A 16,064-nucleotide genomic window follows, 5' to 3' on the forward strand; every position below is an offset into this window, starting at 1 on the left:
TCCCCTTGTTTTTTCCTACCCCCCTCCCCCAGACGTTCTGGTTAAACTTGGATTTAAACTTGGAAAGTGGTCAGTTTGGATGAGCTATTGCCAGCAGGAGAGTGAGTTTGTGTGTGTGTGTGTGTCCCCGGGAAAGGGGTGGGGGGGTGAGAAAGCCTGGATTTGTGCTGGAAATGGCCCACCTTGATTACCATGCACATTGTAGGGAGAGTGGTCACTTTGGATGAGCTATTACCAGCAGGAGAGTGAGTTTGTGTGTGTATGGGGGTGGGGGGGGGGTGAGAAAACCTGGATTTTTGCTGGAAATGGCCCACCTTGATTATCATGCACATTGTAGGGAGAGTGGTCACTTTGGATAAGCTATTGCCAGCAGGAGAGTGAGTTTGTGTGTGTGGTTTTTGGAGGGGGGTGAGGGGGTGAGAGAACCTGGATTTGTGCAGGAAATGGCCCACCTTGATTATCATACACATTGTGAAGAGAGTTGTCACTTTGGATGGGCTATTATCAGCAGGAGAGTGAGTTTGTGTGTGGGGGGGCGGAGGGTGAGAAAACCTGGATTTGTGCTGGAAATGGCCCAACTTGATGATCACTTTAGATAAGCTATTACCAGCAGGACAGTGGGGTGGGAGGAGGTATTGTTTCATGATCTCTGTGTGTGTATAATGTCTGCTGCAGTTTCCACGGTATGAATCCGATGAAGTGAGCTGTAGCTCACGAAAGCTCATGCTCAAATAAATTGGTTAGTCTCTAAGGTGCCACAAGTACTCCTTTTCTCTTGAGATGGTTATTTACTTGATATATTGTTGAATGTAGGTGGAATATGGGCCAAAAAACACTTCAGGTTTGGGCCAGGCCTGTGAACCCTGAAGAACTGATGTTCTGGTGGAACACTACTGTTCTCTGCTGCAGTACAAAAGAGCAGCATAGATTCCAAGGCCAGAAGGGACAACTGTAATCATCTAGTCTGAGCTCCTGATATAACACAGGCCACAGAACTTACCTGAAATAATGCCTTGAGCATAGCTTTAAAAAACATATATCCACTAAAATCCTCGGTAAATTGTTCCAATGGTTAATTACTCTCATTGTTAAAAATGTCTATCTTGTTTCCTGTCTGAATTTGTCTAGCTTCATCTTCCAGCCATTGGATCGTGTTATACCTTTCTCTGCTAGATTGAAAAACCTGTTAAATATTTGTTCCCTGTGTAGATTCTAACAAACTATCTATCACTGTAAGACATGTTTTCTAATCCTTTAATTATTCTTGTGCCTCCTCTCTGAATCTTCTCCTGTTTATTCATCTTGAATTATGGATACCAGAACTGGACACAATATTCCAGTAGTAGTCGCACCAGTGCCAAACATAGGGATAAAATAACCTCTGGGCTCCTATGCAAGATCCCCCTGTTTATGCATCTGCAGGATTGCATTAGCATCTTGGGCCACACCATCACATGGGGAGCTCATGTTCAGCTGATTATCCACATGCCCCCACCCCAAATCTTTTTCAGAGTCACTGCTTCCCAGGATGGAGTCCCCCATCCTCTAAACATAGCCTATGTTCTTTGTTCCTAGATGCATACATTTAGCGGTATTAAAAACACTTAGTTTGCTTGTGCCCTGTTTACCAAGTGATCCAGATTGCTCTGATCCAGTGATCTGCCCTTTTCATTATTTACCATTTCCTCAATTTGTGCATCATGTGAAAACTTTATTGGTGATGACCTGAGGTTTTCTTCCAGGTCACTGAAGGTCAGGTCATTAAATAATGTAGAGACCAAGAACCTAGCCTTGCGGGAACCCACTGGAAACACAGCCACTTGATCACAACTCCCTATTTACAGTTACATTTTGAGACCTATCAGTTAGCCAGCTTTTAATCCATTTAATGTGCCATGTTAATTTTATGTTCTAGTTTTTAAATCAAAATGTGAGGTACCAAGTCAACTGCCTTACAGAAGGACAACACTTGACTTGGTACTGCACAAAAAGATCTTGAAAACTCACAAAGCAATACAGATACTATTTCAACATATTTGATCCTGAGCTCCCAGGACAAGCCAGGCAATGGATAAGCCTCCTAGAGTCTGCAGCCCTTATAGGAGTCTTGAGCTTGTTAATGGCCTCCCTCAATTCTTGAGCCCTGTGCCCTACTATTCAATCTCCTTGAATTTAATCTTTGTAATATTCTTTCTGGTTTTCTTTTTCACACTCACTTCAGCATAAAATGAGCTTGCCCTCTGTGACAGTCTGTTCCCTTATGTTCACCCCTTTTACAAGACTAAGATAAATTTTGTACAAAGCATACTTTGTAAGGTATCATTTGAAAACTCAGGCTTTGTTGATTATTGTCTTGGTAAAATATGTGTGGCAACATTGTATATACAGTTGTAAGATTCTACTGTATGATATTAAGACAGGTTCTAACATGTTCTGGAGGGCAGCCACAAACCAGTTGCCCAGAGACAAAAGGCTAGCCAACGCCTCAGCCAGGTGTCAATGAGATTAAGTGGACCATCACCTGAGTGGCCACTCCTTGGCAGGAGAGGGGATGTGGGCTAAAAAACCCTACATTTTGACAAAGAAGCAACCTGAGGTTCCTGCCCCCACAGACTTTCTGTCTACTGAATCTCAGCTGGAGATGACTGTTGCACAAGAGAAAAGGCTATAAGGGGAGATCATCTCTTCCAAATCATCTCTCCCTTGCTCTCTACCCAGGGCATCATCAACACCTGAAGAACAAAGGAAGCATCATTGGACTGGGGAAGAGATCCTGACTGAAAGAGGTTCAGCCAGTAAGGCTGCTGGAACTTGTGGTGAGAGACTTTTGCTTTGTATTCACTTAGCTTGTTAAGTTAGGTGTTAGTTGCATTTTACCTTTTATTTCCTTGTAATCATTTCTGACTTTTATTCCTTATTACTTGTAATCACCTAAAATCTATCTTTCTGTAGTTAATAAATTTGTTTTATTGTTTTACCTAAACCAGTGTGTTTGGGAAACTCCATTTGGGGTAATAAGATTTGGGCATATCATTTTCTATTAATAAAGGACAGACTTCATATGAGCTTGTATTGTCCAGGAGAATACTAGGCAGTACAAGACGCACATTTCTGGGGTAAGTCTGGGACTGAAAATTTGCTAGTGTTGCTCCGCAGTTTGATTCAAGAGTGGCTGATCATAGCACTCATGCAATGTAGGTCGGAGTGGTTTACATCCTGGAGGCTGTGTGTGAGCTGATCAAGAGTGGTTGCTGTCACAGCAAAGCAGTGTAAAAGACACCCCAAGTTGGAGAATTGAGGGGACACAGCTGTTTATCAGTCCAGATTTGTACTCTGGGTAATGTCACACCCTCCTGCACCAATTCTGACCTCCTATGACATCCTAGGAGCACTCTCATTGGTCCACATCTAAGGTTAACCTGGAATGGGTTCCAAGGTAGGATATAGGTGGAACCTCCTATAGCCTCTCCTCTTGTCAATTATAACAACATGGTGGAGCAAACAGCCATCTGCACACACTGTACTAACACAGCCTACTCAGAAACAGATGTGTGTCTTTATCCACTGCCAGGACCAGGACTCTCTTCAAAGAGAATCCTGCAACAGTACCAGGGATGTATTTGGATGAGAATATGCCTCTGGCCTATTTAACACAATTTTATACAGGTAAAACGTGGGCCTCAGGCTCCTGGCAAGTTGCCGGTGTGGCCTCAGTTTGGCTGTTTGGAAACCCCTGCCATAACACCAGCCCATGCCATAGGAACACATAGTTTGTATTCATGACAACTGATCCATCCTTCCCACGGGGTACTAATGCCAGAATCAAACCAAGCTTGGGTTACCTGCGAGGAGTCAATTGATGTGTCCTCTTTCTTTTGTGCTGTAGTTTTGCTAATGAAAACAAATGAGCAGAAATAACCTGTTAATTGAGAGGATTTCAGATAGAAAACTTTAAAAACTGCAACACCTCCTACAACATCTGGAACTTTTAGCTTTCGACTTTTCTGAAAAGGAATCATGTGTGTTGAGATCTGTAGTTGACAAGTGATTTTAGTATTTAATTTCTTACAGTGATCTTCTTTCCAAACCAGAGCTAGTTTGGGTTATTCTGTTGAACTGGTCCCTGAGGTTTCTACAGTTACTTCTAATAATGTCAGCATTTTCCCCTTTTTATCCCCGCATAGAAGATTTTCAGACTAGATATTTTTGTGTGTTCTGTCATGCAGAGGGCTCTTTGTCAATTACAAGAATTTTTTGGAAGTAATTATTTTTCCTAGGGTAGAGTTATCTACCATGTTGCTTTCTCAGCTCTGCAGACTAGCCCCACATTCCCATTTCCCCTGCTTTATGACCCCTCATTCTTCCAGTATCTTGCAACGGGCTGGAGTGCTAAATATTGCAGCTATATGATGAATGATGCCTTCATAAGGAGCTGGTTCAGCTATAATGAGGATGAGTAGATAAAATTAAGAACCTGATCAAATGAGATACTGGGCCCCCTCAACTCCCCAGTAAAGTCAAGGGGAATTAAGGATGCTCAGCATCTTATAGAATTGGCCCAGAAATAGGATAAAGAGGCAGAATGAATGGGTTCAAACAGCTTTAAGTTAAACTGGTCCAGAATCCCTTCATCAAAGATTCAAGGAGATGAGAGCCTCTTTGGCAAATGCTCTAGCTGAGTGGCTCTCAACCTTTCCAGACTACTGTACCCCTTTCAGGAGTCTGATTAGTCTTGCGTACCCCCAGGTTACACCTCACTTAAAAACTACTTGCTTACAAAATTAGACATAAAAATACAAAAGTGTCACAGCACACTATTACTGAAAAATTGCTTACTTTCTCATTTTTACCATATAATTATAAAATAAATCAATTGGAATATAAATATTGTACTGACATTTCAGTGTATAGTATGTAGCAGGGATGGCCAAACTTACTAACCTTCTGAGCCGAATACGACAATCTTCAAAAGACTGAGAGCAGGGATGTGCCTGCTGGGGCTCAGGACTTCAGACCTGTGGCGTAGTGGTTGGGCTAGGGGCTTCTGCCCTGCGGGATTGGGGGGTCTCGGGGCCTGTAGGGTGTGCCTGCCAGGGTCCCGAGCCCCAGCAGGTGCCTCCTGTGGGGCTGAAGCCCCGAGATCCTCCCCCCTTCTAGGCAGAAGTCCCTAGTCCCACCATCCCGTCACAGGTCAGTAGATCCAAGCTCCCCTCAAACAGTCTGGTTGGTGGAGAATGGGGTGTGGGGGGGGGAGATTGTGGGGGGGCTCCGAGACCTGTACTTTTACTGTGAAAGGGCTGCAGTTTAGTCACTCCTGGTATATAGAACAGTATAAACAAGTCATTGTCTATATGAAATTTTAGTTTGTACTGCCTTCACTAGTGCTTTTCATGTAGTCTGTAATAAAACTAGGCAAATATCTAGATCAGCTGATGTACCCCCTAGAAGACCTCTACGTACCCCCACGGGTACATGTACCCCTGGTTGAGAACCACTGCTCTAGTTGAGCAGGTTTCAATGTTTGGGGTGCCCTCAATCAGAGATAGGATGGATGTGGCCTCACAGGATCAAATTCTATCCTGACTTCAGTGGGATCTCACAGGGAGTAAGTCAGAAGAGAGTCTGTCCTTAGTTGCTGTGCTGGTACTTTTCTGAATGTCAGAGCCAAGAGCACTGCACATTGACAGTAGCATTACAAATGGTGGCACGGCAGTATTTCTGCTGATCTGAATTCTTGTTGGTTTATTTTCAGCAGCATCACAAACACTGCACACTGTGGGATATAGAGATATCACACCTGTTTTGGGGTGGCGGTTGTAGATGCTCGAAGTACAACATGCCACTGGTGTTCACACTCAGTATAGTCTCACCCTTGGACTCTAGTTCTATCTGGAATGGATTTGCTGTGATATGAAGCTTGCGGTCCTCACCGACACATGTCAGTACCAGAATACCTGCCTCCTTCTGGGCTATAGAGAGCCTGGCAAATTAAAAAAAAAAAAAAAAAGGATAGGTAATGGATTTCCATAGGTTTTAGATAATTGTAGATAAACAACAAATTAGACAAAAGATAATTTAAGAATAATTGTGTAACATAAGGCCAAATCTTGAAACTGCTATTGAAGCAAAACTCCAGTCTCTTAAATAACTGTGGGTTCTGAGTAAGCACTAAGGACTCCTGGATCTGGCCCACAGACTGAATGGTGCAATAGCTGGCTACAAAGATTCCTTCAACATTCTCAACAGTTTTTATTTTCTCAATACAAATAGACAACACATTAGGTCAAAATGATGCATACTAAGGTCTAGCCCACTTTCTGGCTGGCTCATATAGTTACAGGTTTCACATATGAGGCTATATCATCTTCCTCAATGTGTAACATTTATCCTCAGGCACAAATTCGCCTTCATAAGCCAATTGCTTTTTTTCTATTCCTATAAATTCCTGATATTCATGAGAGGGATCAGCACACGCTGTTGAGGGGGAAGGGGTATAAGCAATTAATAGACTATATCACCTTCCAGAGCTTACCTCTGAGTGGTAGGTTCTTTTATGAGAACATCAGGGACTTCATACCGTGATTTGAGAGGAGCTACCTCATTAATTTTAAGCCTGAAAATGTTGCCTTCTATTGCATAGATTTCCACTAGGAGAGGAACCTGGAAACAAACAAACAGGTAGAGTAGCAGCTAGTGCCACACTGTGATAAAGGCATTGATTTATATTTTAATTCAGAAATTCTGGATCTCATACCACCAGACTTTTATTTTCTGAAAAAAATCTGTCTGCCTTCTGATCCAGTACAGTTTAGTAGGCACAAAACTGCACACAGTCACTATGCATTTGAATTTGTACCAGATAGGTCTATTTCACTGTTTTTAAGAAACAAATATTCTTAGTTTGTAAGTGAAACTGGACTGAATTTTTGACAAAAAGCCAAGCTGGAGGCTTTGTTTAGCATTTTTCAGGAAATTGCCACCATTGTCTTGGTGCAACTCCACCAATACCAACAACCGCAGGCATTTTATTGCCGTGCTGTTGAGAACTGCTGTGAGCCAGGTTAGGTGGCACTGTGTTAAAAATGTCAATGCCCTATCTACAGTAGTACTCCCAATGGTGCTTACACCGGTGGCGCTGCACAGTGGGAAATTAAAAAAAAAAAAGGTTGTAGGTATTACCTACCTAGTAGGTCTGTAATTGATCTTTGTAATCTTGGTAATTCAGAGGTATGTGAAGTGGAGTGGAAGCCACATAACTCTCTCTCACCCCAAATAACTCCTTATCCCCCCGCCCCCCCAAAGTGTAGTGTCTGCTACATGCAGGGACCTTGAAGATCTTCACAATGTCATTGTCCCCCGCCCCGTTTTTCCCCCCTCTCTTCTAGGATGACACCTGGAATGTTGGCCATCAATCTGTTGTACGTGAGGAGGAATGTCATTGTCATTCCTTCGGTCAGGCTGTAGGGATTCCTGTAAGGCTGTTCCTCACCCTAAGAGCTTCATATGCTAACTTCATAGACTAGACCCTTTATGCTCCTGTTAGTGTGAGAGGCTGAATTTGTCTGATCCTGGATCTTTTGTATAGGAAATCACTAGGACCACGAGATAGCGAATGTCTTTGCTCATTTACCTTCCTTTTTTGTGAAATTTTGGGAAGGAAAACACTTTCATGACAAAATGTTATAGGATGCAAAATTCTTTTTTTGAAAACTACAGGAGTTACCATTTTTGCTAACATTTTTCAGTTGGCACGCCCTACAACACACAAAGGAAATCTCCTTGCCCTCACTCAGACTTGAATTTGTTATTTTGGAATGGGGGAGAAAGCCCTAAATCTAAAAAACCTTTTTCAGGTAAAAAGACGTCTGTTTAGGTTTTTTGTATTGTCACCAAAACGAAAAAAAATATTTAATTTATTTAAATAAGCCTCTCTTTATATTCATATAAATTATCTGTAAAAACAAGGACATCTTTGTGATGATGATATTTTGCATTATATCACAGAACTACCTGCATCGAAGGATCTCAAATGACTTTACAAATGTGGGCAAATATTATCAGTCTCATTTTAAAGAGAGCCAGTAGAGAAAGGACCCAGTTTTCCAATTTACAGTCTCTTCTTTTACCATTACCTCCCTTATTGTGTGAGATCTCACCTTATTCTCCTCATTAATTATTTGGAGTTTGACACTATCATTGCATAATGTAACCGAATCCAACAATGCTTGATACAAGGACTTCCCAGGATGCAAAAGTTTCTGACGCCTGCAAAGACAGACAATTGTTGTTGGCCTCTATAAATGTCATGGTTTACATGATGTTAGGGAATACTACATTAAATAAGAATTGTTTACCGAGGATAACTCTCTTGCATTTTTCATATATGTATTATGCAGTTCTCGGAGACGAAGGAATTCAAAGAATGCCATTACTTTTAATTGCATCTTTCCTTCACAAACTCTTAGTTGGCATCCTTCAGAAATCCAGTTACATTCACTACTTGCTATTTTTTCATTATGTTAAGACATTATTATTAATTATGTATAACACCTGGAAGCCCTGACCGCGACTAGGTTTCTGCTGTATCAGGTGCTGTACAAAGATAGAAAAAGACATGGTTCCTGTCCTGAAAAGTTTATAATATATCATGTGTATGAGTTACAAAAGAGAGTTTTTGAGTTCACAATCACTAAAAATATCAGTACAATTGTTTTTGCAATAATAGGGTTAACCCAAGTGCCCTGGCCAAATTCCAAGTTTGGCAATCATATTCTGCCTCCTTAACTTCCCCCTGCAGACAGTTTCAGATGGATAAAGTTTACTTCACTTCCTGTCACATTCCTGGTTTCAGATGTCATGGTAAATAGCTGCTGCATTTCATTGGTGGGTGAACCAATTCCCTTGTGTGTATGTAAGATTTATATGTATTTTGTATAGATTAGAATACGGTGGAGAAATATAGACTCATTTAAAAATGGTGTCTTTAAAAGCATGACCAAGAGGAGAACTAACATAAAAACTACAAATCAAGAAAAGCTATCCTGCTGTGCATAACTGGGCCTTTAGGATGGAATTCACTGCAGAAGAGAAACAAACATGTAAGGTTAAAACCTTAGTCAGATGTATAATTGGCTAATTAGTATAACTAGAGACAGTTACTTCTTTTCTCCACATAAAATCAGATAATAGTTGGAAAATGGATTCCAGGTAGATGCGGGAGAAGGGAAGGTTTATATTTGGAGTAATTTAATCAGAATAATAGGGCATGGAGTTCAGGTTTGATGTTAAACTAGGGCTATCGTTCAGGTTCAGCACCACTGAAATCCTCTGAGTTAGTCTTATAAAACTTTGGCCCCAAAGGGCAGAAATCTCACAGAGAACAACTGATCTCTGTGAGATTTCTGCCATTTTGGGACACAGAAGAACAATATCCAGAAAACAAGCCCCATACAAGCTTATCCAAAGGTAAATAGCATAGGTGCTTGTTAAGATATAGAGATTCAAATTCAGACTTTTCTGGAATTTTGGGGGAGGATGAGATGATCCTGCATTTGAGATTTCAGTTTGACCCCATTTCTATTTAGAATATACTAATTATTTCCAAAAATGGTATTGCTCTTGAGTGGAAAGCTCTCCTTGAAAGTCGTATTCTTTCTCAAACTTTGTGTATTCCTTGGTTGCTTTAAACTAAGGTAAGATTATGAACTGTAATTCATTTTTTGTTTTAACTTCAGTATTGTTGGCTTTAAAAAAACACCTCCCTTATTTAGAATCCTCGTTATAGATGTCCATGTAATATAATGAAATAAATCAATCGTGCCGAGTGTGAAAAATACACGTAGGTTGGAACCCACATCCTTACCTGTAGAAAGCAATGTGGTTGCAGTTCTTAAAGTTGCTTTTGTCCACAGCCTCATCTTGAACACTAAATAAAACAGAACGTTTAAGAAGTCTGTTTTCTAAACACCTGTTAAATGAGCTGTCAAGGTTCCTCCCCCACTCTGAACTCTAGGGTACAGATGTGGGGACCTGCATGAAAAAACCCCCTAAGCTTATCTTTACCAGCTTAGGTCAAAACTTCCCCAAGGTACAAAATATTACACCCGTTATCCTTGGAATGGCCGCTACCACCACCAAACTAATACTGGTTACTGGGGAAGAGCTGTTTGGACGCGTCTTTCCCCCCAAAATACTTCCCCAAAACCTTGCACCCCACTTCCTGGACAAGGTTTGGTAAAAAGCCTCACCAATTTGCCTAGGTGACTACAGACCCAGACCCTTGGATCTTAAGAACAATGAACAATCCTCCCAACACTTGCACCCCCCCCTCTCCTGGGAAATGTTGGATAAAAAGCCTCACCAATTTGCATAGGTGACCACAGACCCAAACCCTTGGATCTGAGAACAATGAAAAAGCATTCAGTTTTTTTAAAAGAAGACTTTTAATAAAAAATAGCAGTAAATAGAAATAAAGAAATCCCCCCTGTAAAATCAGGATGGTAGATATCTTACAGGGTAATTAGATTCAAAACATAGAGAACCCCTCTAGGCAAAACCTTAAGTTACAAAAAAAAGTACACAGACAGAAATAGTTATTCTATTCAGCACAATTCTTTTCTCAGCCATTTAAAGAAATCATAATCTAACACATACCTAGCTAGATTACTTACTAAAAGTTCTAAGACTCCATTCCTGTTCTGTCTCTGGCAAGAGCAGCATACAGACAGACCCAAACCCTTTGTTTGTCTCCCTCCTCCCAGCTTTTTGAAAGTATCTTGTCTCCTCATTGGTCATTTTGGTCAGGTGCCAGCGAGGTTACCTTTAGCTTCTTAACCCTTTACAGGTGAGAGGAGCTTTCCCCTGGCCAGGAGGGATTTCAAAGGGGTTTACCCTTCCCTTTATATTTATGACATGAGCAAATAATGACAGCACAAGAGCAGGGGGGATTAAAGAAAATGCTTATAGTTTACATAGCATTGAAATGCAAAGAGTATTGGAACTGAACCATTTTGAGCTTTCGTACTGAAATACATGAATTATTCTTATGGTTTTGAGTACTAAATGATTTCCATTTAAAAGCTTGATATTTAGACACAAATCATTAAATCAGTGACTAAAAGAGCTGACTATTAGCACAAATAACTACTTGGGATCCTGCAGTTTGAGATGAGTTGTCCAACAGCAGTCTCAGTAACTCAGTTCATGGTCCACTTCTAGAGGTGGGAATAGAGAGGGAGAAACTCAGGAATGCCTTCTCTTGCCTCCCCTATAGCTGGCAGGGTGAGGACAGTGCTGGCTATGCCTGTTGAAGAGATGTAATAAATTCTACTGCTCAGCCATTGTGTTCTACCCCATTATCTCTCGAAGTAATTATTCTTCCCAAAGGCATAGTGGGTCTGATCCTAGTAGGTACTGAGCACATGCAACTCTCATCCACAGATGATCAAGCCTTTCAAGAACAGGCTGAAAGTTTCCAGACAGCACAACTTGGGTTGTGTGAGTCAGCCCTCTGAAGTATCATAGCTGAGCCCAAAGAATTCAGAAAAATAGATGCTAGTAATTAAGTACTGTGCTTTAATTAATGGCTAATTAATAACTAAATACCTACGTTATCCAAGGGAAAATAAGGCCAGAAGTTCTTACGATTCTAAAAACAGAAGTGTCTTACATCTTCCAACAGATTTTGATCTCACTTTTTGTCAATATCTAATAACTGTATAAAACATATATCCAACAAATTCAGATAGTTTTCTGAAAAATGTCAGCTCAATGCGTAGCAGTGGTCAAAAAGACGAACAGAATCCTAGGAAATATTAGGAAAGGGATAGAAAATAAGACAGAAAATATCATAATGATAGTATATGAATACATGGTATGCCCACACCTTGAATATTGTGTCCAGTTTGGTTGCCTCATCTCATAAAGGATATAGTGGAACAGGAAAAGATTCAGAAAGGGGCAACAAAGATGATCAAGGGTATGGAAAGGCTTCCACACAAGGAGAAACTAAAAGATTAGGGTTATTTAGCTCAAAAAAGAGACAGTTAAGGGGGAATATGGCAGTGGTCTATGAACAGAGTGGAAAAAAGTAGAGAGTTATTTTCTTTCTCCACAGTATAAAAATTAGGGGTCACCTGACAAAAAGAGTAGGCAGTAGGTTTAATACAAATAAGAGGAAGTATTTTTTCATGCAATGCACAATTAACCTGTGGAACTCATTGCCATATGATGTTGTGATGGCCAAAAGTATAACTGGGTTCAAAAAAGAATTAGATTAATTCAAGGAGGATAGGTCCATAAATGGCTATTAACCAAGATGGCCAGGGATGTAACCACATACTTGAGATGAGCCTAAACCTCTGACTGCTAGAAGCTGGGAGGGGAAAACAGGGATGAATCACTTCAGCTGCCCTGTTCTGTACACTCCCATGGAAACTCGAATACTAGCCACTGCTAGAGACAGGATACTGGGCTAAATGGGCCACTGTCTGACTCAGGATGGCTGTGCTTATACATGCAACATACAAAATTGCAGATAAATGCAATCTATGCAACTATGGCCTGATTACAAAGAATATTATAGTCAATTCATGGATTCATACATTGTAAATCAGAGGGGACCATTATGATCAAGTCTGACCTACTACATAATATAGGCCAGAGAACTACACATGATTCCTGAATCAAGACCTAACTGCTGGTTGAAATAAACAAATACAATGGCAAATGTATTAATTAATCTGTATCATTACAGAGAGAGTTGGCAGTGACCCTTGTATTTAGGCTGCTTAAAATTTTTCATTATAAAACATTCTTTTGACCTTTTTTTGAGAAGTCTGAACACTTCCATTTTTTTGCAGTAGTCTTTGGATTTCCACAGGGAGAGAAACCTCAGGGTGGAGAAGTGCTTTTTCTTTGTCTCATTATGATGGGGTATACCAACCCCCTACTGGCCCAGCAGGAGTTAACCACTCACTGGGGGCTCAGAGGCCATGCCTCCTCACCCTTGCTGAGCATGCTCCAGCTGGAAGCAGGGTATAAAAGAAACCAGCTCAGCTCTGTATGGGCTGACTGAGCAGGAGAGTGGATGCAGGCTGTGAGCTCCTGCTAGGGCCCCAGACTGCAGAGGCTGAGTCCATTGCAGGACCCCAATCAATGGGAGACAGAGGGAGACAGGTGGCTGCTGCCCCTGGGGAAACTGTTGGAGCTGGATTCAAGGGTAGGAAGTGGCCCAAGCAATGTGTTTGTTGAGGGAATCTGAAATCAGGACTACTGGTTCTACAAGGCCCTGGGTCAAGACCTGGCAGAGTAGGGTGGGCCTGGGTCCCAAGTCCATTGGGAGGCAGAGCACTTAGGAGCTGGAACATCTAAGTCCCCTTTGATAGTCTAGCCCTTAGTTCTTTAGCTCAAGTGGTGGAAGTCTATACTGATTTGTTCTGGTTCAAACCCTGATGGCAATGCATGAGGGAAAGATTCTTCCAGCTTGTAAGGGTTCCTCCATCTTGGGTCTGGGTACTCCCTTCCAGCAGTGTGTGGGGGAGTCAGTAGGTCAGCTGCATGTTGTCGGGAGGCCTGACTTGTGGTCCCAGCACTGCCCACTCTGTATTTCCAATTTTCTGTATTTTCCAGCACTCAGCCTGTCAGCTGGTAGCCCGGGCCCCTGGATGGAATACTCACCAAAAGTCTAGCACTCTGGCCTCCTGAGTGCAGGCTGAGTATGGCCCATGATCTATGGCCCACAGCCTCTGCTGGGGCAAGCACCAAGATGTTTGCTTGCTCAAGCCCAGAATCTATAATCCTCTGCCTCCTGGTGGAGGAAATCAACAACAGGGGCAGGACTCCTGAGGTGAGGATGCAGCAAGCCTCCTGTGGGGGCCAGCAATGGGGGGTAGGGAGACTTTGTGCATCCTGCTCTGCCAGGTCCCAGCCCAGTGTCCTAGCCATGGCAGGTGATCCTATTATGATGTCAGCAAGGGAACATAAAATCGCTGCCCCATGTCCTGACAGCACAACTGTACCCAGGTCTGGTTTCCCTGAGCTACTTCCTACACATTTCTGCTGACGCTGCTCTTGTCGCTGCCAGACTCTGGCTCACAGCCCTTCCTCTGGTATCTCCCCAGTGTCTTCCATCTCCTGGGACTGTAGGGTGCCAGTCTACTGTATGGCTAGTCCTGGACCTTACTGAGGGTTCAGCACTCTAGTAAGGACATCTGCCTGCAACTGAGCTGCAGGGCCCTACATTTCTATTCTTCCTGCCTCGCCGCTGCACTTCTTGTAAGAGAGGTGGGGTCGGGTTAGCTGAGCCCACCAGGGAGAATGTAAGGCAGTGGTTCTCAAACTTTTGTATTGGTGACCCCTTTCACATAGCAAGCCTCTGAGTATGACTCCCCCACATGTAAATTAAATACATGATTTTTTATATTAAACACTATTATAAATGCTGGCGGCATTGGGAGTGGAGGATGATAGCTTGTGACCCCCCATGGAATAACCTCGTGACCCCCTGAGGGTCAAGACCCCCACTTTGAGAACCCCTGATGTAAGGGTTCCTCCCTTTCGGGACTACAGGGAGGCCAGTCTGTCTCACTACACAGCTGCACATCACAAAATTTGTTTTTACCTTTTTCCTATTAAAAAAAAACAACCTAGGAAATTACATATAAAATACCTATGTTAAAAGAACGTTATTTAGGTTGCAAAGTCATCAAGCACTCAAAAGTTTGGACAACAACCCAACTCTTAAAATTAACCACCTAGCGATGCACATGCCTAAACCGAGTAACTGCACAACCCTATTGCTGTCACCCTTGACCTTTTCCACCCCATCCACTTCTCATTCTTTGTAATGTGACGAAACGGGGTATCATATAAAATTAGATTGTAAACTACTGGGGCAAGGGCTGTACCATTCTATGTGTCAATTCCATGGAAGTGGACCATTTTGGTTAACAAACCTACTTGATACATATTCAATATATTTAGACATCAACATGGAAAAATGTAGGCTTTTACAAATCTGAGTGTCAAGTTCTTTCTCATACATTGTTTTCTAATAATGTTTGCCTGCTATTTTCAGTGCCTTCTCAATATTATTCTGTAAATATTTGACCCATAATGTTTCTTATTGTATGTTAAAGAAACAATGTCTTCAAATGATGACAGCTGTTAAGTTTGCAAAGTAAAATTGAAGATGAGGAAGGGCTATGCCTGAAGAAAAAGTGCCTTTCTCTCCCCTTCCTCCCAGCCAAGCACTCTCCTGTCAGCTCAGATCTGTACGTAGCAACTGCACAATTATTTGTGTTTTACCTGCTTTCTTCTTCCTTAGCTGGTTCCATTAAACTCAGTATTTTGTGAACTACAGTGCTCTGACCTGATCTACGTCTGCCGGTAAATGTCTCCTCACCTTCACTACTGATCCTGCAGTACCAATGACAGAGGGAAGCCTTCAGCCAATGACAGCCTTTGACTGCACCTTCTCTGAAAGGATTCTGGGAAATTGAGTTCTTCTTTAGTCAGCAGTTCGTCTGAATGTCAATTTGCGTGTAAAGAATAACTGCAAATGACAATATGGCGTGACATGTTTATTAGTGTGGTGCCCAAAGAATTGGTATCAAGGTGGGGATGGAGAAGGTATTTAGAAAACAAACAGCTGGCAAACATCTACAAGCCTGCATTTTTTTTAAAGTGCTGGCAGCATCACCAGGCTTGCATCTGACAATCCTATGGGCAAACCCACAATTTATTTATAGAGCAATTACACTAGAGGCAAACTTTTCCTGCCTGCCCTAGAGGCCCCTCCTTTACAGTCAGATGGGAATTCAGTTCACATGATCATCCAGTTGTTAGTATCTCTGCTGTGATTACCAGTGAGTTCTATATTTGGGGTAGTTCTTATGATGTGGTCACTTGTTCACTAGGAAATGGACTGTGTCCCTACCAACAACTCATTTCACATAAGCCACCAAACCTCTTTCAGAGTGTAACAAGTTTGGTCATTACTGACCTGGGTTGGATTCAGTTCTCTGTATCAGGTTTATACTTTAAAAAAGAAAATGTGGTGGTGA

At 41.9% G+C, this 16,064-nt stretch overlaps 1 protein-coding gene across 4 annotated transcripts in view; it reads right to left on the reverse strand.

Moving 5' to 3' along the window:
- Nucleotides 1–15,441, reverse strand: part of GANC (glucosidase alpha, neutral C) — a 62,454-nt gene extending 47,013 nt beyond the window's left edge. For 3 of the 4 annotated variants that reach the window (XR_012668964.1, XM_075129686.1, XM_048854925.2), the window contains exons 1-6: nt 15,307–15,422; nt 9,863–9,925; nt 8,157–8,265; nt 6,533–6,660; nt 5,798–5,980; nt 3,843–3,891 (exon numbers count right to left, since the gene is read on the reverse strand). Coding sequence is in view for 3 of the 4 variants with exons in the window: in XM_075129686.1 (XP_074985787.1) it covers nt 3,843–3,891; nt 5,798–5,980; nt 6,533–6,660; nt 8,157–8,265; nt 9,863–9,925; nt 15,307–15,335 (561 nt within the window). In the remaining variant the exon portion in view is untranslated. Of the gene's footprint in view, nt 1–3,842; nt 3,892–5,797; nt 5,981–6,532; nt 6,661–8,156; nt 8,266–9,862; nt 9,926–15,306 lie in introns of all 4 variants that reach the window. The other variant, XM_048854924.2, reaches the window with a different exon arrangement.
- Nucleotides 15,442–16,064: the final 623 nt, after the last annotated feature.

Source organism: Caretta caretta, chromosome 6 (genome assembly GCF_965140235.1).
Source record: "Caretta caretta isolate rCarCar2 chromosome 6, rCarCar1.hap1, whole genome shotgun sequence".
Lineage (NCBI taxonomy): Eukaryota > Metazoa > Chordata > Testudines > Cheloniidae > Caretta > Caretta caretta.